The sequence below is a fragment of the Ornithorhynchus anatinus genome, chromosome 13, assembly GCF_004115215.2.
Source record: "Ornithorhynchus anatinus isolate Pmale09 chromosome 13, mOrnAna1.pri.v4, whole genome shotgun sequence".
NCBI lineage: Eukaryota > Metazoa > Chordata > Mammalia > Monotremata > Ornithorhynchidae > Ornithorhynchus > Ornithorhynchus anatinus.
In genome coordinates this window covers 21,739,752-21,767,355 of record NC_041740.1, presented here as the reverse complement: position 1 = coordinate 21,767,355, position 27,604 = coordinate 21,739,752, and the positions used below count along the sequence as shown (strand labels likewise).

Genomic DNA, 27,604 nt, shown 5'->3' with positions numbered 1-27,604 from the left:
GCGGCCTGTGGCTGACGGATGCCTCAAGTCACCCTTCTCTGCCTCTCAGCGTTCCTGGGCGACCCCGTGTCTGATTCGAACCCACCCCAGGGTTATGGGCTAAGCGACTCGGCTGGGAAGGGGAATTCAATTGCAGGTGATCCCTAGCCCGCCGTTGCTCCGCACGCCCACCCCCTCTCTGTTCTAGTCAATCACATCTCCCTGTCGTTTACCGCCTTTGACCTGGAGGGAAGCGTCAACTGTTCCCGGGATTCTGTAGAAGTTTTGGATGGAGCCAGTGACGACGCTCCCGTTCAAGGTACTCTGCTCTTCGATGGTTTCCTCGGGTGGGTTGGCTCAGAGGTGCCGGGCTTCTCATCTTCCAGTCGCCGAACCACGGCTCCTCGCGGTGAAGCTGAGAAAGATTAGCATTTGGGATGGAATGCTCCCCTAACCGCCGACGGGCCGGCCGTGACTGGAAAATGCCCTTCCGGGGGACACGGGGTTTAGGGGGGTACTTTGGCCTGTGGGAGACGAGCTCAGGGCCGGGGAACCACGCCGACTCCAAATGTGTGAACTACCGGATGACTTCCGGGCAGACCCTGAGGGCCGGTCGCGTTGTGACCCCGCTGGCCACAGCGGATGAGTCCAGCACCGGTTTTCGTTGGCCCCCGTGAGCCTTGACTGGGAGGGTGAGGTCCTGCCTTGTGTCCCTGGCCACGATACCTACTTTCCTTGTCTTTCTGTTGGGGCTTAGGACGTTACTGTGGCTCCACTTTACCGGCCCCGGTCACTTCTTTCAGCAACTCACTGATCATCAGGTTCGTCTCCTATTCCATCTTGGCGTCGAAGGGCTTCCGCGCGGTTTACGAGGCTTCGTCTTCAGGTGAGACTTCCGGTCTGTGAGGCTGCCGGGCAGAGAAGCCGTAGGGGTCCTCGAGAATCCTGGCCGTTTTACTTCGGAGGGGCGGGGCTTGATGGTGTCCCCTCCCTGGTGACCCTGTTTTCCCGGCCAGCCACGGTGCAGAGGTGGTATCTTTGGGCGTAGGGAGCTAATCTCAGACCGAGGGACCGCAGGCTAATATGGCAGTGAGATGAGCGGAGAGCACGCCCGACTGCGACTTGGGGAATTTGCCTCCCAGCTCATCTCCACGGCTCCAACTGGGAGTCTCGGACGAGTCCCCAGGGCCCCTCGGTTTCTCCGTCTGTGAAAGGGTTTCAAGCGTCACCTACCTCGGTGGGCTAGGATGGGCCGGCTTGGGAACATCTGAATCTCACTGGAACGATGGCCGGCGGTATTATTCGCTTGCAGCTTTCCAGAGCCCTCCCAGGCAACTGATTCAATTGTAGTATTCCCACGGCACGGGCTGCGCTCTGGCAGGTCTCCCCAGTCGCCTTTCCAGTAAGGGCACTGGGAGATTTTGGCATTCAGCAGGACAGTGGGTGAACGCGGTCTGGTCCAGTCCAAGTTCCCTGTCTGGGGAGCTGTGGGAGGGAAAGGAGAGGTAAGGAGGATTCCCAGCACGGGGGCTGGGCCTGGGGCCGGCCTGGCCTCTCTCCGGGTCTGGGCCCAGATTTATTTCATTCATTCATTCATTCTATAGTATTGATTGAGCGCTTACTATGTGCAGAGCACTGTACTAAGCGCTTGGAATGTACAAATCGGTAACAGATAGAGACGGTCCCTGCCCTCTGACGGGTTTACGGTCTAATCGGGGGAGACGGACAGACGAGAACAATAGCAATAGATAGAATCAAGATTTACTGGTAGCCTGAAGGGCCCAGTGACAGCCTGGACTAAACTGGCAGGGAGAGCCAGGGTGCCCAACCTAAGGTCTCAGCACCAACAGCACATGGTAATGATGATGATGATGATGATTGTGGTATTTGTTAAGCGCTTACTATGCGCCAAGAACTGTTCTAAGCGCTGGGGGGATACAAGGTCATCAGGTTGTCTCACACGGGGCTGACGGTCTTCACCCCCATTTTACAGATGAGGTAACTGAGGCCCAGGAAAATGAAGCGACCTGCCCCAGATCACCATCACCACTCTTTCTCAGGTCTCCCTCATGGGTTTACACTCCACCCCTTGGGTACAGCCAGGCTCAGCGGAAATTTGGAGTCCGGCCGGCCAACTGCAGGCTGGGGACTGGAGGCGGCTTCCCTAAGACTTGGCGCTCCGCCTCTCTGCCGATCCCACGGACGGCGAGGCCGGTACCAGACCAGAGATTTTCCAGATTACCGTTTGGAGCAAGGAGGCTCTAATCTCAAGGACATGCCTAGTGGGTGTCAGTTAGTCGATCGTATTTACTGAGCACTCGCTGTGTGCAGAGTACTGTTCTCGGTGCTTGGGATAGCGCCACACAACAATAAACAGACACAATGCCTACCCTCAAAGAGTTTCCAGCCTACAGAGGGAGGTAGACAATAATAGAAGTAATGACAGATACGTTCAAAAGTGATGTGGAGATGGAAGAGAGAGTCTTGGGGTTGGGCCCATTTCCTTAAACTTCATCTGCCATACTTGCCCCCGCGTAGGGTAGAGGGGAGTCAGTTCCACCCCCAGCGTGACGCCCAGCATGTTCCCAAGGCCCCCAGCATGATGTCACAGCGTGGCCCGCCCCCCGCCCAGCTCCCATCATAGCTCCCTGCGTGATTCTCCAACATGGCCCCAGAATAGCTCCCAGCATGGCCCCCGGTGGAGTCGGCCTAGCGGCGATAGCCCAGCAGGAAGTGAGGAGGAGCTTCGGGGGAGAGGGGATCTTTAGGAGAAAGCTTTCTGCTGCTTCAGTACCTCCAGTTTTTAAGCCCCACTCTCAGGTAAGCCCCAGGCCACGCTCCCACTCCCCGCGCTGTCCTGCCATGCTTCAGCTACACTCTCTTTGTCACTCTCGTGCCTCCCTCCCGTCCACCCCGCTGACAAGCCCAAGGCCATGCCGTGGCCTTGCTCGCCCCTCCATCCTCCTTGTTGCCTACCACACTCCAAGAGCTACCCCCCACCATACTCCCTCCGTCCTGCCACACTCCCAGAGCTTGTCCACAGGATCTGCCCTGCCACTGGCTAATGGTTGTAGTAAGGTGGGCATCACCCTCCCAGTTACCCTCCCTCCACTTCCACCAAGACGCCCCTTCATGTTTTCTTGCGGGGAGATTAAGCACTTACTCTGTGTCAGATACTGGGTATTTGAGGCTAATCGGGTTCGATACGGCCTGGGTCCCACATGGGGCTCGTGGTCTCGACCCCATTTTACGGATGAGGCACAGAGAAGCTGTCTTGTCCAAGGTCACACAGCGGACAAATGGTGGGACAGGGATTAAAACACTTCTGACAGCCAGACTTCCTTCTGACTCCTAGGCTCACGTCCTATCCACTTGACCGCGCTGCTCTCGCGCTGGTTTCCTTTGCGTGGAGAATCTGAGATGCGAGATATGTGGGTAGAGGAGGCTCTTCCCCCCTCTAGGCCAAGCACCGTGTCCTCCCTCTGCCGAAAGAGAGAGTCCGGCTGGATGGCCTGTGCTCATCCTTTATCGATTTGCTCTTTCTCTCTCTCCCCACCTCCCTCTCCCCACCCCCAAGCCTGCGGAGGAGCCTTCCACGTGGACGAAGGAGTCATCAACAGCCCCGGCTACCCCGACCCCTATCCGACCAACACAGAATGCGTCTGGACCATTCTCAGCTCTCCCGGAAACCAGTTCCAGCTGTCGTTCGTGTAAACCTGGGCCCAACAGGGCTGGGGGTGCGAGGTCCGGGGGCGGGGGGGCGTGAGTGAAAAGAGCCTTGGGAGGAAAGTGCTGCGGGAAGGGGAGCTGCGGAAACGGTGCGTCCGGGCCCAGGATACTCGTGCAGAGAAGACGGTGGTGCCCTAGGGAACCTGCAGGCAGTTTCCTTCCTCGATGATCGGGTGCATTACGAAAAGAACTGGCATCCTTTGGGTGGGAGGCGGAGAAGAGGGGTAAGAAGACCACCGGGGACCACCTAGCTGGAGAGAGGCTGTCCTACTGAAGGGGCTCAAGGTCCCAAGGAGGGGCGATGAGGGCCTGGGCAGGGACCCCCCCTTGGGCTCAGGATCACCCTTCATCCCAACCGGGCGGGGTTCTTAGGGTACCCGCCCTTGGGAGAAATGGCAAACTCCGACTCTTTAAGGCCCTTCTCCACCACGGGAGGGGTTCGAAGCTGTCCCACTTCAATTCTGAGGACTAATTCTGTTCTCCCAGATGGCATTTTCCCCAAGACCTAGTTGATCCTGCTGTTGAATGCTGGATCAGGGATTAGGGCCCAGGCTAATTTGGAGTTGGAAACCGGCACCAAACAATTTTGCTGAGTATTTTCCTGGGGAGAAGTTATTCTCTCCTAGATTTCCAGTTGGTGGTGTTGGCTCTCTTCTTTCATGAACTCCTTCTTCCCCCTCTTCTATTTTTCCTTTTTCCATTCTTTCTTCCCTCCTGCCTCTTCTCCTTCCATCCATCCTCTCTTCCTCCCTCTTTCCCTTCCCCATTTTTTCCTTCCTTCCCTTCTTCCTTTCTTTCCTTCTTCTCTTCACCCTTTTTCCTTCCTTCCCTCCTTTCTTTTCTCCTTCCCTCCCTCTCGGCCCCCCGATCCCTCTGCCTCACCTCCTTCTGCTTTCGCCGCGCTGAGCGACAAGGGATTCCTGAGAAAGTCTCACTGCTGAGTAGAAGACTAGCAGAAATAATGGAAATACGATCATTGTACTCTCCCAGGCACTTAGTACAGGTCTCTACATTGATTGAATCGTATTTATTGAGCTCTTACTGTGTGCAGAGCACTGTACTAAAGCGCAACAGGAGCACAAGACAGTGTTCCTGTCTACAGGGAGCTTGCACTCTAATGGGATAAGCAGAAATAAACACATCAGAACTGAAGAGTGCTTAAAGCAAGTAAACTTTCCGACGTTCTTTCAAAGTTAGCGAATCCCGTAGGTCAAAGTGACGTGAAAATGAAATAGCGCTATCAGGGAAGTGCCCTGAAAGAAGAGTGTTCAAAAAGGGGGTTGCTGGAGCTGAGGGTGGATTACTAATATACCATATAATAATAGCGTGGCTCAGTGGAAAGAGCCCGGGCTTGGGAGTCAGAGGTCATGGGTTCGAATCCCCGCTCCGCCACTTGTCAGCTGTGTGACCGTGGGCAAGTCACTTCACTTCTCTGGGCCTCAGTTACCTCGTCTGTAAAATGGAGATGAAGACTGTGAGCCCCACGTGGGACGACCCGATTACCCTGTATCTACCCCAGCGCTTAGAACAGTGTTCTGCACGTAGTAGGCGCTTAACAAATACCAACATTACTAATACTAATAACTGAAATTTGGGAGAGCCCCACAGTTTAGGTCAGAAGCCTCCTGGGGATTTAGAGCCTCGGGGATGGGGAAGCTTGGCCAGGATAGAGCGAGGATAATAATAATAATAATGTTGGTATTTGTTAAGCGCTTACTATGTGCAGAGCACCGTTCTAGGCTCTGGGATGGATACGGTAATCAGGTCGTCCCACGTGAGGCTCACAGTCTCCATCCCCATTTTCCAGATGCGGTCACTGAGGCCCAGAGAAGTGAAGTGACTTGCCCACAGTCCCACAGCTGCCAAGTGGGATTCGAACCCATGACCCCTGACTCCCAAGCCCGGGCTCTTTCCACTGAGCCACGCTGCTTCTCTCTGGGACCAGGGTCTCAAGTCTCGTCCCACATCACGGGACGGGCGGCTGGAACGGGAGGCTGGATGTAGTGGGATAAGGCGCTTTTGGACGCAAATGATAATAGTATTTATTAAGCGCTCACTGTATGCCGAGCGCTGCGCTGAATCTTGGGAGAGAGTACGCAGGGAAGCAAGAGAGGCCTCTAAAACGGTCAAATCCGTTGTGCCAGGAAGTCCCAAGAGTGGGCGGGGATTCCGTAAAAGCTACCAGAACACCGAAGGGAAATGTTTGCCGGCGAAACAGATTCACTGGCGTGGAAGAGGAATCTCTCAAACCTGAAATAACTTCAGATTCCCCCGGTCGTTGAAAATGGGCGCAGGGAGACTCGCTCGTGGCTACGGGTGGCTGGGCCCGTTCTGGGGCAGGAGGACTCCCAGATTTTTGGGAGGATCCTTGAGTGGCGACCCTGATTCCCCATTCCCCTCCCCCTACACCCCGATCTTTCATTCTGTAGGCTAGCGAAGCAGCGTGACTCAGTGGAAAGAGCCCGGGCTGGGGAGTCAGAGGTCCCGGGTTCGTATCCCGGCTCTGCCGCTTGGCAGCTGGGTGACCGTGGGCGAGTCACTTCACTTCTCTGGGCCTCAGTGACCTCATCTGGAAAATGGGGATGAACTGGGAGCCTCACGTGGGACAACCCGATGACGCGGTATCTACCTCAGCGCTTAGAACGGTGCTCCGCACGTAGTAAGCGCTTAAATACCAACATTGTTAGGATGCATACGCATTCGTGCGGGAAGGGTCTCCTTGGCCCAGGGCTGTCCCCGGCTTCATGGGCGATGGGGAAGAGGGAGTGGGATCCTTTCGCAGACTCCCTGCGCAAGTCCCTGCTCCGGGTGCAGCCATAATAATAATAACTTATAAATAATAACTTATTTATATATAAATAAGACGGAGAAACAGAGCGGAGAAGGGGCGACGGGGCAGGGGGTGTCGATATGGTCTCGTTGTGTGATGCTGGGTGCTCGTCCAGGAATTGCGGGACGGGACGGGACTTCGGTTTCAGTCCTGTGGAGACAGGGAGAGCAGGGAGCCGGGGGCACGAATAGCCAGAGGGACCACGGAGCAAGGAGGGCCAGCTGCCCTGAGATCCACCTTGTTTTAATAACGTTGGTATTTGTTAAGCGCTTACTACGTGCAGAGCACTGTTCGAAGCGCTGGGGGAGAGACAGGGTCATCGGGTCGTCCCACGTGAGGCTCGCAGTCTTAATCCCCATTTTCCAGATGAGGGAACTGAGGCACCGAGAAGTGAAGTGACTTGTCCAAAGTCACACAGCTGTCAAGTGGCCTAGCCGGGAGTCAAACCCATGACCTCTGACTGCGAAGCCCGTGCTCTTTCCACGGAGCCACGCTGCTTAGCACACGGTAAACCCTTAACACATGGCACTGTTATTGCCATTATTAGTATTATCCACCCCCTGGAAGCTTTCCAGCGTGGCTCGGTGGCAAGAGCCCGGGCTCGGGAGGCAGAGGTCATGGTTTCAAATCCCGCTCTGCCACGCGGCAGCTGGGTGACTGTGGGCAAGTCACTTCACTTCTCTGGGCCTCAGTTACCTCATCTGTAAAATGGGGGTGAAGACCGTGAGCCTCACGGGGGACAAACCGATGACCCTGTATCTACCCCGGCGCTTAGAACAGCGCTCGGCACATAGTAAGCCCTTAACCAATACCGACATTATTACTATTATTATCATTTCCAGCTCCGCAGTCTCCTTCTCCTTCCTCACCTCCCTTCGGACGAGGATACGTGGGGCGGGCCGAGTCCCAGATGGGGATTGAGCCCGAATCAGAGGGGTGTTTCCCAGGTGATCCTGTTCTTTAATAATAACGATGACGGTGTTTGTTAGGGGCCTCCTAAGTGCCAAGCACCGTTCTTTCTTTACCGTCGGCCCGACGCGGGACCCTCCGCACCGCAGACCCCGGTGTAGGCCCCGACACAGCAGAGGAGAAGGCTGTAGCATTCACGCCCTTGGACGTACCTGGCTGAATGTTCATTTTGGCAACCTCTCTTCCCATTAACCTTTAAAGCCAGCGGCCTTCAGGAAACGCTAGCCACATGTTTCCGAGTCATATCCTCTTGAAGCCCCAAATTATTTGGAGCACCTTTAGCTAACCGCCGATTCTGAGCTCTGCTCGCTCTCCTCGCTGCAAAACAGGGACATTTACAAAGGGACGTAGAAATCCGGGCGACTGGGAGGGGCTTTGGGGGTTTGGGCTGAAGGGGTTCAGTTGAAGGGTCCATCCCCAGAGGCGGGAGTCGCTGCCGTCCCACGGGCCCTGAAAGCCGCCCGCAAGCGCGACCATAACGAGCCTCCTCAGTCCTGTGCCGGGAACTTTACCCGATTCTGTTGGCAGAGCCAGTCCTCTGTCACCATGAAATCCCAGGAGCCCCGCGGGGGCGGAGATTGCAGCCGGGGAAGAGTGGGAGGGTGCCAACCAACGGCAGATAAACAGCCGTCGCCTTCCAACCCTGACTGCAGGAGTTGGGCGGACTGACCCTCTGAATGGGGGACGGGGGACGGCCGGCTGCTGCGTGATCCTTTCGTGGTAGGAAATAATACTAATGATGTTGGTATCTGTTAAGCGCTTACTATGTGCAGGGCACTGTTCTAAGCCCTGGGGGAGATAGAGGGTCATCAGGTTGTCCCACGTGAGGCTCGCTGTCTTAATCCCGAGGTAACTGAGGCCCAGAGAAGCGAAGCGACTTGCCCACAGTCACACGGCTGACAGGTGGCAGAGCCCGGAGTCGAACTGGTCTAGACCGGGGAGAAGTACTGAATCCCCATATTGCAGATGAGGAAACTGAGGCCCTGAGATATTAAGTGGCTCGTCCAAGGTTACCTAAGAAGGCTATTGGTGGAACTGTGAATCCTTTGCTTTTTCCACTAAGCCTAATGTCAGTATCCCTATCCCGGGCCTAATTTGCCCTTTCCTGCAATCGTTTCCTAACACAGGATTAACTCCATTGGGAAGATAAGCGAGAAGCCGCATTTAGCGGCGGCTCTGGGCTAAAGGTGCCCGTCCATCACCCCGGATCCTCCTCCTACTGGTGTCCAACGTAGCCACCAAACCTCTTCCCCACTTTCGTTCACCCAGGAGGCTCCCTGAGAAACGGCGATAGCGGGAGATAGCAGGTTCCCAAGTCCCTTTGGCAAAAGTCGTCACGATTTCCCTGCCCCGGCGGGTGGTTCGAGGATTCCCTGCCGGGACCGTGGGCTAGGTGTAGACCACCCCTGAATTAGAGCCAGAGGGGCAGGGGAAGAGGGGATCGTGCATAAAGGCCTCTCGGCAGGAGAGTGGAGGTGGGGCAGCCCCGGGAGCGGAGAAGGGAGGAAAGGAGGAGGAGGCAGTCGGGGAGAATCCGCGAGGAGAACCACGAAGCCACGTTGAAAGAGATAAAAAAGACTTCAGGCAGTCGGTCAGGGTTGAGGAGCGGGGGCCCGGTTTATGGCTTGATTCCTGCTGCCCTCCGAGCCCTGGATTCATTCGTTCGGTTGTATTTATTAAGCACTCACTATGTGCAGAGCACTGATTCGGTGCAAAATACAGTACCCCGAACAGCAGCGAAGCTGAAGGCCGTTTTCCTCAAGATCTAAAAAACATCTAAATGCTCTCACCTAAACCTTCACCCTTTCTCTAACCTGCATTCTGCCAGCCCAGTGGTCTGCCCTTCCTGCTGGGAAGCAGCGCGGCCGGGAGTCAGAGGATCTGGGTTCTATTCTGGGGCGGCTGGGTGACCCTGGGCAAGTAGCCTCAGTTTCCTCAGCTGTAAAATGGGGATTCAATAACTGTTCTCCCTCCTCCTTAGACGACGAGCCCCCCATGGGACTAATCTACTTATTAGCTACCTCAGGACTTTGAACAGTACTTGATACGCTGCCACAATGAATTATTCCCGTGGGTTCGATCCTTCTTTCATGAGGGGTTTAGGAAGCTGGCAGAAAGCCCCATCTGACTATCTGGTGACCCTACCCGACCGCAATCCCCAACAACCTCCCCAGCCATCCCTCCCTCGCTTCCCCCGTCTCCCCTGCTCCTCCCCGTTGTCCGTCTGCTGTTCCCCGGGGTCCCCCCACTTCTCCCCACTGTCTCCCCAGCTTTGTCTTTGGTTTCCATCCCAGCTCTGCCCCTGGCTATCCAGATGGGACCTGCTTAGGGTCTTTTTACTCTGACTTTTTACTCATTTCTTTGCATCATTTCTGCTCTCTGAGAAGTCCAGGGGACGCGATCTGGTAGACCTCGAGGAGACTGGCCCTGCTCAGCCCAGCCTGCCCCACCCTGGGCTTGCCCTGCCGTTGCCAAGGAATCCCACCCACACGAGGGGCTGCCCCCCGGGCCCGGGAGAGACCGGGCCGGGCTGGGAGATGTGAGCTGCCGCTTCACCGGGCCCAGCCGGCTCAGAGACCGCAGCCAAGTAATCGGTCCCTTCTCTTCCTGCAATCTCGGGCTCTGAGAAGCATTCCTGGACCCTCCCCACCCACATCTCTTCTGTACCTGGCCCCGTGGCCCTCTTCTCGCCCTCCCCTTGCACATCCCCGGGTCCTGGGGGTAGCCCCTCACCTCCGGCGCTGTTTCCCCCAGGATGTTCCAGCTGGAGCAGAGCCAAGACTGCCACAAGGATTTCTTGGAGATCCGCGAAGGGAATGCCACCGGTCACCCGGTGGGCCGCTTCTGTGGCGGCACCCTGCCGCGCAACTACTCATCCACTTTGGGTCATATCCTGTGGCTTAGATTTGTCTCCGATGGAGCGGTCACGGGCCGAGGCTTCCAGGCTGCGTTTGCTCATGGCAAGTGAATGTTCCGAAGGGTGGTCCCCGGGCTCTGGGCCCCAGTTACCGTAGCACAGGCAAAAAGCCCCCCACCTCACCCCCGTGCCGTTTCACTTGTACATCAGCCGCGGTTTGGGAAGGTGGAAGACACTCAGGAATCCCGGCCTCCTCTCCGGGACTGGAAAGTGCTCCGACTTGATAAATTGACTAGCGTCCCACGATTTCCGGGGCCGCTGTCCTCAGTTGGAGGTCTCTAGGACCTCCCGGCCCGGCTCACCCGACCCACCTTGGTCAGGCGCTAACTCAGCGCTGCCGGTCCCACTTTCTCCCCGTCCTCCAGGCCAGACTTCCCCCTTCCCCATCCTATCAAGCCCCCTTCCCATTCAGGCAGTTTGGAGGTGCCCCCCTCCACCTACTCCCCTTCCCCGAGAGCCAGCAGCGTTTCTGAAAGGGTCAGGGTGGCTGAGTCCCTTCCCCATTTCCCACTCCCCGGTAGCGAAAGTCGGGGTCGGAGGGTCCCTGTTCACATCCCTCTACATTGCCCTATTTCCCAGTCTTCGGCAACGATAACATCATGGGCTCCCGCGGGCTCATCGCCTCTCCGCTGTGGCCCCAGAATTACCCACACAACTCGGATTATCGCTGGACGGTGAATGGCAACAGCTCTTCGGTTGTCCACGGGACCATCCAGGAGCTAGACGTTGAAATGTCGACCGGCTGCTACTATGACAAGTTATCGGTGAGTTGACGTTTGGACGCGGGGTGCGGAAATGGGGGTGAAGATGCCTCCGGCAGCCAATCCCGTGGCTGGATTCCAGCCATGGCTTGCTGAATAGTAATTACGGTTATTACGGTACCTGTTGAGTGCTTTCTACGTGCCAGGCACCGGGGTGGGTACGGGCAAATTGTGTTGGGCACAGTCCATGTCCCACGTAGGGTTCACGGTCTCAATCCCCATTTTACAGACGAGGTAACCGAGGCACGGAGAAGGTAAGTGACTTGCCCGGGGTCACACAGCAGACAAGTGGCAGAGCCGGAAGAGAATGAATGAGGCCTCTTTGAGCCCTTGGGGTCAGGGTCTCCAACCTCAGGGATGGAGTCAGTCAACTATCCCACCTGGCGTCTGAGCTCGGAGTTTGGGCGCCAGGCCCGGCTTTTAGGGGCCCGAAAAACTACTGATTCTGTCTCGGGACTCTTCACACTTCAGTGTCCCCTCAGGGAGGAGGGAAAAGGCAGCCGGGCGGGGAAGTTCCAGGAAAGCAGGGCAGTTCCTGTTGGCTGGGGGTCCGGGTGTCTGGGGTGGGGTTGGGTTAAATCTGGATCTTCTCCTGGCAGAAGCAGTGTGGCCTAATGGATAAACCAGGGGCCTGGGAGTCAGAGGACCTGAGTTCTAACCCTAGATCCATCAGTTGTCTGCTGGGCAAGTCACTTAACGTCTCTGTGCCTCAGTTACCTCATCTGGAAAACGGGGCTCATTTTTCTCAGGAACCTCCCTATCCCCTTTTCAGATTCCCTTACCTTGGTCCAGAGAAGCCTCTCAAGGGGCAACCGCCTCCAGGCCCTGGGGTTCACTGGCCGATTCGGCCCCAGCCGAGGAGGCCCTCTGGCCACCAGCTGGTAGCCAAAGAAAGCGATGAGCTGATGGACCCAGGTTTGGCATCCATCGAGGTAGATGCTAGGGGACAGTGCCTCAGCGCCGTCAACACCCAGTGACACCCCAGGTGGCTCATCTTTTCCCGGCTGCCATTACGCCCTTACAGGCCGCCTTCTGCTCCTGGCCTCCACCGGGGTGGCCCCTTTCCCCCGACGGAGGCCCTGGCTTTGGGCTTCATGTGGGTCCGGCCCTGTGAGGGCCCAGGGGCACGGGGACAGAGTCTTCCCATCCTGCACTGGCCCTGCAGTGTTGTGATCGCCCCACCAGCCGGAACCACCTCTGAAAGACATGGGGTGGGTGCTGAGACTTAAATGGCCCCGCCACTGGGGAGTTGGGGGTGACTCTCTGATCCCCCCAACCGGGGTTAACCTGAGCTCTGAGCCTCGACCCGTGGGCGGCCTCAGGATGCCGCTCTGAGAGGAACAGGTCCTGGGACTTTTGGGGTGATGGAGAAGGATGAGGGGAGGTCACTCGGGGGTTGAAGAAGGGAACTAAGCTGCTCACCGCTCCTCCGTGCACCGTTGAAGGGGTAGGGCTGCGGAAGCCCCTGTCCCAAGACAGAGGAAGGGGACCGTGGGGCGATCGGGGTTCCGTGCCCGACCGGGGGTGTTCCTAGTCCGTCTCGCCTCTGTCTTGTCCAACGCGCCCGGCTCAGGTTGGCCCGGCCGGAACGAGCAGGACAGGCGGAGTCCAGCTAATGCCTTCCTCCCTCCCTGTCACTCAGATCCACGACGGACCCAGCATCCACTCTCGCCTCATCGGCTCCTACTGTGGTTTCACTGGCACCACCTTCGCCTCCACAGGTCCCTCCATCACCTTCCACTTCCTCTCCGACTCTTCTAGGACCGGCAGGGGCTTCCTCCTGGAGTGGCACCTGGTGGCGGCCCCTGAGGGCCCCCCACCCACCATCACTCCAGGTTCGTCCCTGGGTAGCATAAGCGCACGTGAGCAGGGGCGAGCCGGGTGGGCCGCAGGAGGAGAGGCGGACTGGCGGCTGACCAGCGGCCGCCCTCCCCGCAGGACGGTGTTCCCCTTCGGCCCCGAAAAAGTCGCCTCCGTGAAAACAGGCTGACGAAGTCTGCCTGTGTGAATTCTCCAGTGAAGAATTACTTGTTTCTTGGGCCAACGCTCTGCCCCACTGACACGGTTTTACCGGCCCACCTTTCTACGTCGACTATTCTGTTTCCGTCGCTGCAGCTTTCTTTCTACAGCCCTGATGCAATGGGCCTTGATGTTACTGCTGCTTTGCTATACTGGCTGCACTGGCTGCTTCCAAAGTGATGATGATGATGACGATGGTATTTGTTCAGCGCTTTCTACGGGCCAAGCACCGTTCTAAGCGCTGGGGTAGATACAAGGGGATCAGGTCGTCCCACGTGGGGCTCACAGTCTTAATCCCCATTTCACAGATGAGGTCACTGAGAAGTTAAATCACCCAGCTGATAAGTGGCAGAGTCGGGATTAGAACCCACCACCTCTGACTCCCAAGCCACTGAACCGCGCTGCTTCCCTGCCATACCAGTCTTACCTTCTGGGGTGGCAAAGTCGGGCAACCGGACTGAGGCAAGCTGGACGATGATGAGGCTTAGGTTGGTTGGGGGAAGAGCAGCTTGGGAACGTTGATCTGAAGCTCTCCCGTGCTTCCCCCTCCACCTTTTCCGCTTCCACCACACGCTCTTTCCCCCCAGTTTTGGGCCTTCCTATCTAGTAGCCCCAGAAAGTGGGGGTCCCCAGAATACAGAAGCGGTTACAGCAAGATCCGTCGTTCTGGAGATGTGGAAAAAACACGTTATGGAAATGAATATAGTAGAGAAGAAGGTGTGGGATGTGGGGAGACCAAGGAGATGCGGGGGGGTGAGTTCAGAATCCAGGCGGATGAGTCGGGAAAGCTGCAGAAACCTGGTGGAGGGAAGTGATGGGGATCTTGGAGGGCTTAGAATTAGCTTTCATCGTTGGACACAAGAGAGTATGTAACCGCTGATGATCTTAGAGCATTGAAATTCACTCTCCAACAGGGGACGGGAGCAGGATCAGCTGGATTCTCACCTGGACCCCACTCTGCCCCCGAGCCGGCCCAGCAGTGGGGATGGCTTCGGGTTTCCTCTGCTGACCTGGGGCCCAACTGTATCTGCCGGTTGCCCAGAGCAGGCCCCGTCTCAAAATATTTCGGGTTTGGACCCGCTGACTCTGGACAATCCAACTAGGGGAAGAACGGCATTTTTCAGATTTAGTGCACCGGACTTGAGGACTTAGGTCCGGGGCTGGGGAACAGTCCCGGGAGGTAATGGACTGGATGGATGTCGTCCCCAGGGGCCTGCGGGGGTGTTCTTCGCACAAGAGACAGCCCGGCGTTTTTCTTCTCTCCGGGCTGGCCGGGAGACTACAGGAACGGAGCAGACTGCACCTGGCTCCTCCACGCTCCAGACTCGACGGTGGAGCTGAATGTGCTCTCGCTGGACCTCGAATCCCACCAGACGTGCAACTATGACCAACTGGTCATCAGAGACGGTAAGAGGTGTCGCCCTTCGGCGTCCCGCGGGAGCCGAGCAGAGGGAGGGACAGGCCCGGAACCCATAGCTGTTTCTCATAGCTGGGACCAGAAGTCCAGCTTTAGTTATTATCACTACTGCTGCTATTAGCAATTGTTAGTAGTCTCGGTGATGAGTCATTAATGCTGACAATAATAAATTAATAAGGTTTGTCATGATTGGTAAATAGTAATTATTACGGATAATAGCCTTTCATGATCAGGATAATGTCAGTCGAATCTATTGAGGGTTTACAGTGTGCATTCCACTAAGCAGTGGGGAGAGAACAATTCAACAAGAGTTAATAGTGATGATAATAATAATTGTGGCATTTTTTAAGCACTTCGTCTGTGCTTAAAGATCACTTTTCTAAAATCATTTTTCTCAAACCCTCATTTTTTTCTCACATTTTTCTAAAAAGAGGTCATTTTTCTAAAAAAATATTTAGTCCAAATCTTTCCACTTCTCAAGACTCTCCAGGGGTTGGCCACCCCTCTCCACAGCAAACAGAAACGCCTTAACCATCGGCCTTAAAGCACTCAATCAGCTTGCCCGATCACTGAGAATAATAATAATTATTATAGTACTGAAATGCTTATTAATCGCCAAGCACCGTTCTAGCCCGCTGCGTGACTTTGGGCAAGTCACTTCACTTCTCTGTGCCTCAGTTACCTCATCTGTAAAATGGGGATTAAAACTGTGAGCCCCACGTGGGACCACCTGATCACCTTGTATCCCCCCAGCTCTTAGAACAGTGCTTTGCACATAGTAAGCGCTTAACAAATACCACCACCATCATCATCCTCATCACTGGCGTAGATACAGTCTCGGTCCCACACCGGGCTCGCACTCTTAATCCCCATTTTTTACCGACGAGGTAACTGAGGCACGGAGCAGTTAGGTGACTTGCCCAAGGTCACCGGCAGACGAGCGGTGGAGCCGGGATTAAAACCCAGGACCTTCTGACTCCCAGGCCTCTGCTCTAACCACTACACCGTGCTGCTGATCTACTGCAGCGCAACCTGCACACTTTGCTTCTCTAGTATCGGCTTGCTCAAGGTGCCTTGATCTCATCGCCGACTCCTTTCCCACATCCTGCTTCTGGCCAAGAACTCCCCGTCCTATACCTCTTATATTACCAGGTCATCACTCTCCCCGCCTTCCGAGCCCGATTAAGGTCACATTTCCTTCCCCGGAAAAATGATTTCTCCATCCTTATTGATACCCCCACCCACTGAACTCGCCAGTTGTTCCAGGCACGTAACTCCCTCCTCAAACCCCCTGCCGCCCACCTCCCCCATCCCTTGCCCCTAATAAGCCGGCTACCTAATTTATTGAAAAAATGGCAACTACCAGGTGTGATCTCCCTAAAACTCTCCCCTGCTCCTCTCCAGTCCCACGCTCCTCCCGCCCCTTCTTCAACTCTTCCATCCTTCCCTGCGGTATCTCAAGAGGAAATCTCCTGCCTTCTCTCCAAATCCATCCCCTCCACCTGCACATCCAAGCCCATCCCTTTGCACCTTATCAAACCAACTTCCCCCTCCCTTTTCCTGACAGCCGTCTTCAACTGTTTCCTCCCCAGTGGCTTCTTCCCCACTGCTTTCAAAGATGCTTATATCCACCCTATCCTCAAAAAAAATCCTCCCTTAACCTCATGGCTCCCTCCAGTTATTGCCCCGTCTCCCTCCTTGAGTGACTTGTCTACACCTGCCGTCTCAAGTCCCTCTCCTCTGATTCTTTCCTTGACCCCTTTCCGATCTGCCCTCCGTCCCCTTCTCTCCACAGAAACGGCCCTCTCGAAAGGTCCCAGATGATCTCCTTCTTGCCAAATCCTAATCTTCCTCAACCCTCTCAGCTGCCTTCAATACCTTTCTTTTGAAAACGTGATCCAACCTCGGCTTCACCGACACCGTCCTCGCCCGGTTCTCCACCTACCTCCTTGGCCGTTCGCTCTCATTCTCCTTTGCGGGCTCCTCTTCTGCCTCCCACCCTCTATGGCGGATCTGGCAGATAGCGGGGAGAAGTTAGTTCCAGTTTCTGGGGACCACATGAGCAAGGGGTTGGAGCGAGAAAACACAAGAGAAGCAGCGTGGCTTAGTGGAAACAGCCCGGGCTTTGGGAGTCAGAGGATTCTAATCCCGGCTCCGCCTCTTGTCTGCTCTGTGCCATTGGGAAGCCACTTAACTTCTCTGTGCCTCCGTTACCTCATCTGTAAAATGGGGAGTAAGACTGGGAGCCCCGTGTGGGACACCCTGATTACGCAGTATCTATTCCAGGGCTTGGAACAGTGCTTGGCACCCAATAAGCGCTTAATAAATGCCATAATAATAATTATTCTTATTCACAGATGTGGGGACCCAGAGACTGATCGCATATTCGGTCCGGTGAAGGCTGCCATCTTCCATGCTCACGCAGACCTTTCCTCTTTCCTTGCAGGTGACACCAACAGAGCACCCTTGCTGGCCACCCTCTGTGGCCGGGACCTTCCAGGACCCATCAGATCCACAGGGGACTTCATGTTCGTCCGATTCACTACGGACTCCAGCATCACCGGGGCAGGGTTCAATGCTTCCTTTCACCAGAGTAAGGGTCCGGGGGGTGCTTGGCCTCCCAGAGGGAGGGAGCGAGAAGGGAGTGACAGACGATCCTAATTGCACATCCAAGCCCTGGTACAAGCCCTCTCATAAAGCCTGCCACAAATCCTCCCTTTCCATCCATTCCGGGGCAAAGTCACTGCCCTGAAACCCAGAATTCGAACACCAGACCTCCGACACCTGAACGCAACAGGAAAGACGAATTTTAGAACCTGTAGAGATGTAGAAGCCTGAAAGTCATCCCCGCGGAGGCCAATGAAACTGATGATGCATTTCAGCGGGGAGAGCAGGGCTGGAATCAGCTGACCTCCCCTCGTTCCTGTTACAGCAATTCAGTGTGCAGATGAAATATTGCTCTAGGGCTGGGCAACACTTAGCGGTCACAATGGGGATACATTTAGCCAGCAGTCACGATGGAGATATATTTAGCCAGCGGTCACGATGAGGATGCAGTATTTCAGGAGGTTGGCTCCCTGACTTTCCCTCATTTATCCTCGTCAGGTTGCGGAGGCCTCCTGCATGTAGACAGAGGAGTGATCACATCCCCAAATTACCCAGATTCCTTTCCGCCCAACCTCAACTGCTCCTGGCACGTGAAGGTCCGGGAAGGCCTCACCGTCGGTGTCCATTTCGAGCAGCCATTTCAGATCCCCAATGGAGATCTGTACTGCAGCCGAGGAGACTATTTGGAGGTAATCTGGGCGCTGGCCCGCTCTGACCAGCTGGTGACAGGGTGCGTAATCGGTCAGTCAATCGATCAAGAGTATTTAGTGAGTGCTTGGGAGGATGAGTGTACAAGACGCCCGCCCCAAGGAGCTTACAGTCCAGCGGCGAGACAGAGCAGCAAATCGATCACAGGTAGGAGTGATAGGATATCGAGATATGTACATAAGGGCTACGGGGGGTTGTGAGAATTTAAATAGGTGGCACAGAAATGCCGAAATGGCAGTTGGGGGAAATAAAGAGGGGAGATTAGAAATCACCCGAGGAAGACCTCCCAGAGGAGATATAATTTCATAAGGGATTTGAAGATGGAGAGAGCAGTAGACTGTTCGACGTGAGGGCGGAAGGAGTTCCGGGCAGTAGAAGAGCACGTGCAGGAGCTCGGCAGCAGGAGAGAGAAAAATGGGGCATAATGAGTAAGTTACCTTATGAGGAATCAAATGTAAACTCTGGGGTGTTGTGGTTGAAGAGGATGCGCAAGGAAGGGGGAGGGAGCTAACAGTGCTTTGCATACATTGTCCGGGAGTTTCTGCTTGATGCGGGAAGGACTGGGCAACCATTGAAGAGTCAGGAGATAACGTGCGGATTGACATTTTAGAAGGATGCGTGAAATATGGGCTAGAAAAGGGAAAATCTGTAGGCAGGGAAACCAGTGAGGAGGCTGGTGCAGGAGTCTAGCTAGAATACAAGTACCTGGCCCAGCCTGGTGGACATTTGGATGAAGAGGAAGTGGTGGATTCTGGAAATGTTGTGGAGGAAGAACTGACTGAAATTGGCAACAGACTACAAATGGGAGTTGAAAAAAGTCAGAGTGCAGGATAATGCCAAGGTCATGGGCTTGAGAGATGGGGAGGATGGTGATATTGTCATCCATAGAGAAGCAGCCTGGCTCAGTGGAAAGAGCACGGGCTTGGGAGTCAGAGGTCATGGGTTCGAATCCCGGCTCTGCCACTTGTCAGTTGCGTGACCTTGGGCAAGTCACTTCACTTCCCTGGGCCTCAGTGGCCTCATCTGTAAAATAGGGGTGAAGACTGTGGGCCCCACGTGGGAGAACCTTATCACCTCGTACACCCCCCCAGCACTTAGAACAGCGCTTTGCATATAGTAAGCGCTTGACAAATGCCATCGTCATCATCATTATTATTATTGCCAACTGTGAGGGGAAAGTAAGATGAAGGAGAGGATTTGGGAAAGAAGATTAGGAGTTTGGCCTTGAGTATATTGACCTTGAGGTGCTAGAGATATCCTGGAGGGAGGAGGAAATGCCAGATTGCAGAGAAGGAGAGAAGTTGGGGAGAGTAAGTAGATTTGAGAGTTATCTGCGTAAAGGTGATTGACGTCGTGGGCGTGGATGAATTCCCTTATTGAGAAGAATAAGGGACCCAGAACAGACCCTGGATGGGGCAGAAGGTGGATGAGACTGAAAAGGATCAACCGGAGAAGTAAGAGGAGAACCAGAAGAGGCTTGTGTCAGTAAAAGCGGAGTGGCTCAGTGGAAAGAGCCTGGGCTTCGGAGTCAGAGGTCATGGATTTGACTCCCGGCTGTGCCACTTGTCAGCTGTGTGACCGTGGGCAAGTCACTTCACTTCTCTGTGCCTCAGTGACCTCATCTGGAAAATGGGGATTAACTGTGAGCCTCACGTGGGACGACCCGATTACCCTGTATCTCCCCCAGCGCTTAGAACAGTGCTCTGCACATAGTAAGGGCTTAACAAATACCGATATTATTCAAAACAAGGAGAAATAGGGTCTCTAGGAGAAGGGAGTGGTCCGCAGTCTGACGCAGTCAAAAGATCAAGGAGTCTTAGGAGTTGAATAGAGCCTGTTAGATTTGGCAAGATGACGCCGGAGAGAGTGGTTTCAGGGGAGTGAAAAGGGACGGAAGCCAGATTTGAAAAAGTTTAGCAGGGAATTAGAAAATAGGGAGTGGAGGCTGCGAGTATATACAACCATTCAAGGAGTTTGGACAGGATTAGGAGGAAGGAGATGGGGCCCAGGTAATACTTGTTTTAGTATTGGGAGCTACGGACACGTTTGAAGCTAGAGAGAAAAGAGCCCTTAGAGCCTGAGCAATTGAAGATGGCAATCAGGAAGGGAAAGTGGGTGCGAGCTGTTTGCATGTGATGAGGAATGGGTTGGAAGCATAGGTGGATGGGGTAGAGTTTGAAATCAGATGGGGTATCATTTGAGATGTGGCTGACAAGAATGAGAGTGGGTACCGGTGTGGGAAGGAAGGGGAGATCTGGGGAATTTACAAAGCCGTTGGCTAGGTAATCGGGGTGCGAGAGGGCGGAGGTGGGGCACTGGAGTTGAAAAGTCTGGAATAGTTGTTGTGGGACAAAGGGATTGGGACTTGTTGAGGGTGGGGAAGTAATGTCGCTGAGTGGATGAGAGGACAGAGCTATAGCAGATCAGGTTGAATTTGAAATGGTTGATCTGGTGGTGGATTTCCACCAATTGAGTTCTGTGCTCAAGTGCAGGAGCAGAGGGAGAGGATTGCTAAGGTGATCCAAGGAAGGGGATTGGTATCGCAATATTGGCGGTGGGATAAGGGTGAAGGAGAGGGCAGAGTCCAGGGCATGGATCTGTGTTCCAAGAGAGGAGAGATTGAGTAAGGAATCCCAAAGGGACATGGAGGTTTGGGGTAAGTGGAGGGGGTCAAGAAATAGGAGATTTATGTAGGAGAAGAACACGGGGCGGGGTAGAAGGCAGGTTGGGAGGCTGTGGTGGTTGAGCGGGATTTCAGAGTTGGTTAAGTTAGAGTGATCGGTGACGACGAGACCTAGAGCGGGTCCAGGTGGGTGAGGTGGGGTGGAGAACGAAGTCTGCGGGCTTGAGAAGTGAGAAGAAGCGAGTGGCGTGGAAGTTGAAGTCTTCAGGGAATAATATAAGGGACGAGAAGGAGAGGATGGAGGTGAGGAAGATGTCAAAATGGCTCAGAAAAGTTAGATGCGAGGCCAAGGGGGAGGCCGGTAAGTGTTCCTAGAAATTTCAGTGGGCGGTTGAGGAGATAACAAGGGGCTTCGGAAGAAGAGGAGGTGAGGAAGGGATGGGGGTGGTGGGCGTGAGAGCGACTTCCGGGGAGGGGAGTAGCCTGGCTTCTCCCCCTCTCCCTCAGAGTCCAAAGGAGTGGGAGAAGATGAAGCCCCTCAGTGGGGAGCAGGAAACAGTATCATCTGGAGCGAGCCAGGTCTCGGGGACAGTAGCGGGAAGAGTGGCTGCATCAGGAACAGGTTAAGGGATAAGGGGGGGTGGCCCAGGATGGAGTGGGGGGATTCCACAGGCCTCACATAGGCTGAGTTGTGGGGCAGAAGACTAGAAGGGGGTGGAACCAGGAGCCACAAGAGGAACAAAGCGGGAGTTCGGAACCGGGTTCCTGCCTTTTCAGCTGAGAAACGGGCCCGATGCCTCGTCTCCACCCCTGGGACCCAGCCGCGGAAATGGACGTCTCTGTGGCAACCGCCCTCCCTCCTCCCTGTTCACCACGGACAATCAGATGCTGGTTCGCTTCGTGTCCGACAGCAGCGGTGGGGGGCAGGGGTTCAAGGTCCAGTATGAGGCCAAGAGTTTGGGTGAGCCAATTCTTTAAAAATCCGGGCGAACTCGTCCCTCTTCTGAGGAGTTTAGAGAGGGTTGGGGAGGTTTCTGGGCTGGGGAGGGTGCAGTCCTAACCAGAGGCGGGGGTGGGGGCTGGATCACCTTACAGGTTGGGATTCTGAGCCGGTCAATGGAAATAGTCTTGCCCGGACCGTTAGGATCCTAGATGTCTTTCGGGGTGAGAATTTGCCTGGGGTTTCCTGGAGTAACGCACCCGTGTTACCGTCAGGGACGGATCAGAATGTGGAAACCTGCTCTCTGGGCCTCTCCAAAGGAGTTGGAGCCCGTTTACCCACCCTGCCCACAGGTGACGTCTTCGCAACTGTGCTTTCTGACAGCGTGCGGTGGCACCATCTACGTCCACGATGCCAGCTCCGCGGGATCCGTGTCCTCCCCTGGCTACCCCAGCGCCTATCCCCAGCACGCCGACTGCACCTGGACCATCTCCGTTTCTGCCGACAAGGTCATCGAGCTGCAATTTGAAGATCCGTTTCACGTCGGGACTTCATCCAAGTAAGTCCTGCCCGCTTAATGGCTCCCAAGTGGCAGGGAACCAGCGTTTTGGCTTCCCACTTTTCCAGGCAATGCGGTGAAACCTGTTGAGTTCTTCCTGTGTCCTTACAGGAGAAAATCTTCCTTAGGAACTCTGCTGTTTCCGCTTCCTGTTCTCCATCGCTGTCTCTGTGCTCCTCAGCGGCGTGGTCCCGTGTGCTAGGTCTTATATTGACAGGAATTCTCCTCTCACAACAAAGATGCCTTGGGCATCCGACATGGAGTTGCCCCTAGTCCCTTCGAACCGCTGGGTCCAGGAGACCCCGTTCATTGGTGACATGTGGGATAACTGAAGGGACAGGCTTTGCGGCCCGTGGGAAGTCGGCGAGGACTCTGTCGAGCCAAGTTCCTTCACCTTAAAACATGTCTGAGGGACGCAGGCAGGGACGTAGGGCTTGCTCTGACTGGGCCCGCCGATGGACAGTTTTATATAATAATAATAACAAAGGTATACATTAAGCGCTTACTATGTGCCAGACACTGTATTAAACACTGGGGTGGATACAGGCAAATCAGGTTGGACACCGTCCCTGCACGAGGCTCACAGTCTTAATCCCCATTTTCCAGGTGAGGTAACCGAGGCACAGAGAAGTGAAGTGACTTGCCCACGGTCACACAGCAGACGAATGGGCGAGTCGGCACGAGAACCCAAGTCCTTCTGACTCCCGGGGCCGTGCTCCGTCCACTAGGCCAAGCTGCCACGTGCCTCTCACGCACGCTTGCCCGCCTGAACACACACACACGCACACACACACACACACACACACACAGAATATTCCAGTTTCCAAAATGCAGGAAGCAAGGAAAACACCAGCCACCAAGTTCACCGCCCCAGGGCATCCATCAGGACCCCCAAGCACATCAGGAGGGGACCCCTAGGGACTCAGGTACAGTCTGCAGACACGCGAGAATGGGCGTGGGATCCCCTCGCCCCTGCCAGTCCTCCACAGACTCCGCTCGATCTGGCTCCATTAAGCTGGGATTTCTCCTAGGGGCAGACCCCAGGGTTCCTACGGCTCGACGACCCCGTAGCGCACTCGCCCCGGGAGAGAGAAGGTGCGATTCTGCACCTGGGGAGAGCCATCGGGGCTCGTCCCCCGGGTGACGGCTCTGAGGCCTAACCGGGGTGTCTTCGGTTCCAGCTGCTCGTCCAGTTACCTGGAATTGCGAGACGGAGCCGATGCCAGCGCGCCCCCTCTCGCCAGGCTCTGTGGGACCACCCGGCCTGCCAGACGAGTGTCCTCGGGCAGCACCGTGAGGCTCAGGTTCCGGTCGGACGACAGCTCCCCCCAGGCTGGCTTCCGGGCCCGGATTTCCATAGGTGCCTGAGCTGGGCCGGGGGGTCGGTGGTCAGAGAACTGGGTCCCCGGGAACCAAACCACCCTCGGCCCTGGGATCTCTTTCAGCCTCCGGCCGTAGAGGGGCGGAGACGGAGGTGAAACTCGAAAGCCGGCTGGCGCTGTGGGCCTTTTAATCTCCTTCCGTGACTTCTGGGTACTTCTCCCTGGGTGATGACTTCTCCGGACCTCGGCCCGGGCCACCCGCAGGACCTCCCCTTTCGGATCCCGTGGGCTGGGTGGCTCTGGGGGGACTTGTCCGTTGAGAGAAGGCATTTTAAGAGCGGGGGGCGCTGTGACTTCTTCCTCCTCATCAAAGCCAGGGTTGAGCTGAATGCCGGGGGTGAGGCTGGGCTGGTCAGTGGGAGAGGACTCTCCTCCCCGCCCCCAGCCAACGATGTGCATTTTTCTCTTTAGCTCTGTGTGGCGGGACGGTGGCTGGGCAGAGCGGGGTGGCTCACAGCCCCGGGTTCCCGGCACTCTCCTACGAGGACAACTTGGAGTGTGAGTGGCACCTCCAGGGCCCCGCGGGGCACTATCTCACCATCACCTTTGAGGCCCTCGGCCTCCAGAACTCCACCGGCTGCACCCAGGACTTTGTGGAGCTGCGAGAGAGCGGGCCTTCCGGTAAGCGGCCTCTCTGCGGATCAGCGCAGCGGGAAGGGCCCGAGTCCAGACTCTAGAGCGGTGGGCCTCCCTCCTCCCTGGGGAAGCACCGTAATGGGAGTGAAGGACACTGCCCTCAGGCTGGTTCCCCCACAGCCCTGAAACCTGAAGTCCCGGAGCGCTCACGGTAGGTCGCTGATTGCTGACGGCAGGTTTACTCCTCCAAGACGCGGAGGTCCTGAGGTGTTGGGGACTCGTCAGGTCTCCCTGAGGCCCTCCCCGAGCTGGTCCGCAACACCGAGGCACCGGGGAGGAGAGCCGGGTAGGCCGTTTCTCCTGGACCTCTCCAGTATCGGAATCTTTCCTCCAAGAACCACCAGCCACTCCGAGCGTGCGTTCCGGCGGGGACGAGGCCAGAAGGGTCTTGACCTCCAAGATCAGGAGAAGGCCGGCTGAGCGCCGTGGATCGAGACGATTCTAGGTGACACTGACTGCCTTTCCCCCGATCCCTCAGGGCCCGTGCTGGGAAGATACTGCGGGAGCTCCGTTCCCGGAGCTGTGGGTACCGCCGGCAACGTGGCCTTCGTCAAGTTCGTCACGGACGGGTCCGTTGGAGGTCCGGGGTTCCAGCTGCGCTTCCAGGCCAGCACGGGAGGTGAGGGAGGTCACTGTCCGCCCATCCAGTTGAGCGGTCCCTGACTTGGAGGCTTTCTACCGGTCTGTGCCCCGGGAGGTTCAGGCGGTGGTGGAGGTTCCCTCGATTCTCCGTCCCCAAGTTGTCCTGGTCTCCCCATCCCAGAGCAGCAGCTAGGGCCGGGGGAGAAACTCTAGAGACCGCCAGGCTTTATGGAGACAAAGTCAGGAAATGATCTGCGAGGAGCCAACGGCACCGAAGGCTTTGACACCCTCCCAAGCCTGGGGGCGTCTGGAACATCCCTGCCTGTGCCGGGTAACAGGTCGCTTGCCAGAATACGTGACCACCCCGGCACTTCTGAAGGCCAGTTGCCTTGGCTACTCCCAGCATCTTCCGCCGGCTGCTGCCAGAGCCTAGGGGACGTTACCATTGAGTTACCACTGAGTTGAGTTCCCAGGAGGTGGGAGGATAAATTGGACCCAGAGATGACATGCTTTTAGCTACTTCCCATCAATAATAGTAATAATAATTTTGGTAGTAAGTGCTTACTATGTGCAGAGCACTGTTCTAAGCGCTGGGGTAGATACAGGTTGTCCCACGTGAGGCTCCCATTTAAAGATGGGGTAACTGAGGCACGGAGAAGTGAGGTGACCTGCCCACAGTCCCACAGCTGACGAGCGGCGGAGCTGGGATTCGAACCCATGACCTCTGACTCCCAAGCCCGGGCTCTTGCCAATGGGCCACGCTGCTAGGGACTCTTCAGAGGGTCCATTCTGGAGCACCCCAAGTTCGCCCCAGTTCTACCATTCCGGAAATGGTTGACCTCCAGCTCCACACAGCCATTCCCTGGCAACCCCGTGATAGAAAATCCTCTCCTCCCGGTTCGGAGGTTCCCGTCTCCGTCCCCAAATCCTCCCCCTGTGATTGTCTGGGCTCCGACTGATGTCCCTCTGTCTCCCCCAATTAGACTGTGAGCCCGTCAATGGGCAGGGATGGTCTCTATCTGTCTCCAAATTGTCCATTCCAAGCGCTTAGTCCAGTGTTCTGCACATAGTAAGCGCTCAATAAATACTATTGAATGAATGAATGTCTCCAGGTGGGAGAGTAAAGGATCCCACGCAGATGAGCTTTTCCTCTGGGGTCCTGAGGAGTTTCTGGGCTCTAGAAACTTCTGGATCTTTCCAGGTTACCTCAGAGAAGGCCTGTGCTAACCCGGACCGTCGCCCCGCCTTCCCAGCTCGGCCTGGGTCCCGCGGGAGCTGAACGTGTGAGGTGCCGGGCCGGTTCACTGCTCAGTCCCCACCGTCTCCCCTTACTGCACCGTCTGTGTCCAGGTTGCGGCGGAGACCTCGTCGGCCCCACTGGCTCTTTGGCTTCACCCGGCTCCCGGCGTCCCCACCGCCGCATCTGCGAATGGAGGGTCACAGCGCCTGAGGGCCGGCGGGTCGCTCTCACCTTTCACGACCTGAGCCTGGAAGGCCGGCCGGGATGCAGCGGTGAATACGTGGCAGTAAGTGGGGACGGCGGGCTCGAGGACGCCAAGACTGCATCCCGGAAAGCGGGGGGACCGGGCCGTTGGCAGGGCGATCGGGAACCGGGGTGACCCTCGTCCCCGGGTCAAAGCCAGGGAGGTGAAGCCAGCCTCGGAACACCCCTCCACCTTCCCCAGCCTTCAGGCAGAGTGGGCAATCCCACGAGTGCCCGTAGGAGCCTGGAGAGGTTCAAGAGGTAAAGGCCGGGGGCCACTGGCCGTTTCCGGGGCGTCCTGGGCCTTTCCCTTAGTCCCAGTCGGCCCTCCGGCCGAGAATCGCCATTTCCAGCTGGGGACTCCTGGACGGAGCTGGCATCTTCCCCAGGGGCAATTGGAACTGCCGAGTGGACACGGCCTCCAGACCGGGGCCACGGAGGGAGAATGTTGGTATTTAATAATGTCGGTATTTGTTAAGCGCTTACTATGTGCAGGGCACTGTTCTAAGCGCGGGGTAGATACAGGGTCATCAGGTCGTCCCACGTGGGGCTCACAGTCTTCATCCCCATTTTCCGGATGAGACCCAGAGAAGTGAAGTGACTTGCCCACAGTCACACAGCTGCCAAGTGGCAGAGCCGGGATTGGAACCCATGACCTCTGACTCCCAAGCCCGGGCCCTTTCCACTGAGCTACGCTGTCCAAGCGCGCCCAGTGTGGCTGCGTGAGTAGCAGGGCAGCCCACCCACAGATACTCGGGGGGAAAACGTCAGCCGGCTGCTTCGGAATTATCAGCGTTTCTATACCGCGCTAGCGGGCCGAGGAGCACCTGCAGGGCCGTGGAACTGGGGACAGAGCGAGGGGGGAAAACTAAAGGCTCCCCGAGAGTCCGTAGGGGTTGACTCTCACCCGCGTGCACACCCGTAGGCGCACCGGGGTCGGCCATTTCAGCAGAAATAGACCTGTTGTCTCCGATGGGGTCGTTCACCCACAGATCTTCAACGGCATTAGGCGAAACTCCCCGCAGCTGCAGAGACTGTGCGGTCAGGAGGACCGGGGGACCCGCGTCGTCTCTTCAGGGAATACGATGAAGGTGCTTTACTTCACTGATGGGTCTGGGCCCGGCAGAGGCTTTGGAGCCACGTATACGTCCGCTGAGGATGCAGGTGAGATCCCCTCTTCTGAGCCCCGGATTGCAAACGTGAAGCAACGTGGTCTAGTGGATAGGACACGGGCCTGGGATTTAGAGGGACCTGGCTTCCAATCCTGACCGCTGTGGGACTCTGAGCAAATCTCTTTTGTGTCCCTCAGTTACCTCATCTGGAAAATGGGGATTAAGACTGTGAGCCCAGTATGGGGCAGGAGCTGAATCCAATCCAATTACCTTGTAACTACCCCGGTGTTTAGTTCAGTGGTCGGCACGTAGTAAGCTCTTAACAAATGCCACAGTCATTATTATTATTAT

General features: G+C 56.1%; 1 protein-coding gene across 2 annotated transcripts in view; it reads left to right on the top strand.

Annotated features, from left to right (window-relative positions):
- Positions 1–27,604, top strand: part of CUBN (cubilin) — a 215,101-nt gene that overhangs the window by 146,068 nt on the left and 41,429 nt on the right. For both annotated transcript variants that reach the window (XM_029077265.2, XM_029077266.1), the window contains exons 34-49: positions 188–298; positions 737–865; positions 3,557–3,689; positions 10,262–10,467; positions 11,004–11,188; positions 12,828–13,020; positions 14,414–14,611; positions 17,068–17,214; positions 17,727–17,917; positions 21,337–21,520; positions 21,884–22,058; positions 23,240–23,418; positions 23,852–24,061; positions 24,555–24,695; positions 26,009–26,184; positions 27,134–27,305. In XM_029077265.2, coding sequence (XP_028933098.1) covers positions 188–298; positions 737–865; positions 3,557–3,689; positions 10,262–10,467; positions 11,004–11,188; positions 12,828–13,020; positions 14,414–14,611; positions 17,068–17,214; positions 17,727–17,917; positions 21,337–21,520; positions 21,884–22,058; positions 23,240–23,418; positions 23,852–24,061; positions 24,555–24,695; positions 26,009–26,184; positions 27,134–27,305 — 2,730 coding nt within the window. The remainder of the gene's footprint in view (positions 1–187; positions 299–736; positions 866–3,556; positions 3,690–10,261; positions 10,468–11,003; positions 11,189–12,827; positions 13,021–14,413; positions 14,612–17,067; positions 17,215–17,726; positions 17,918–21,336; positions 21,521–21,883; positions 22,059–23,239; positions 23,419–23,851; positions 24,062–24,554; positions 24,696–26,008; positions 26,185–27,133; positions 27,306–27,604) is intronic.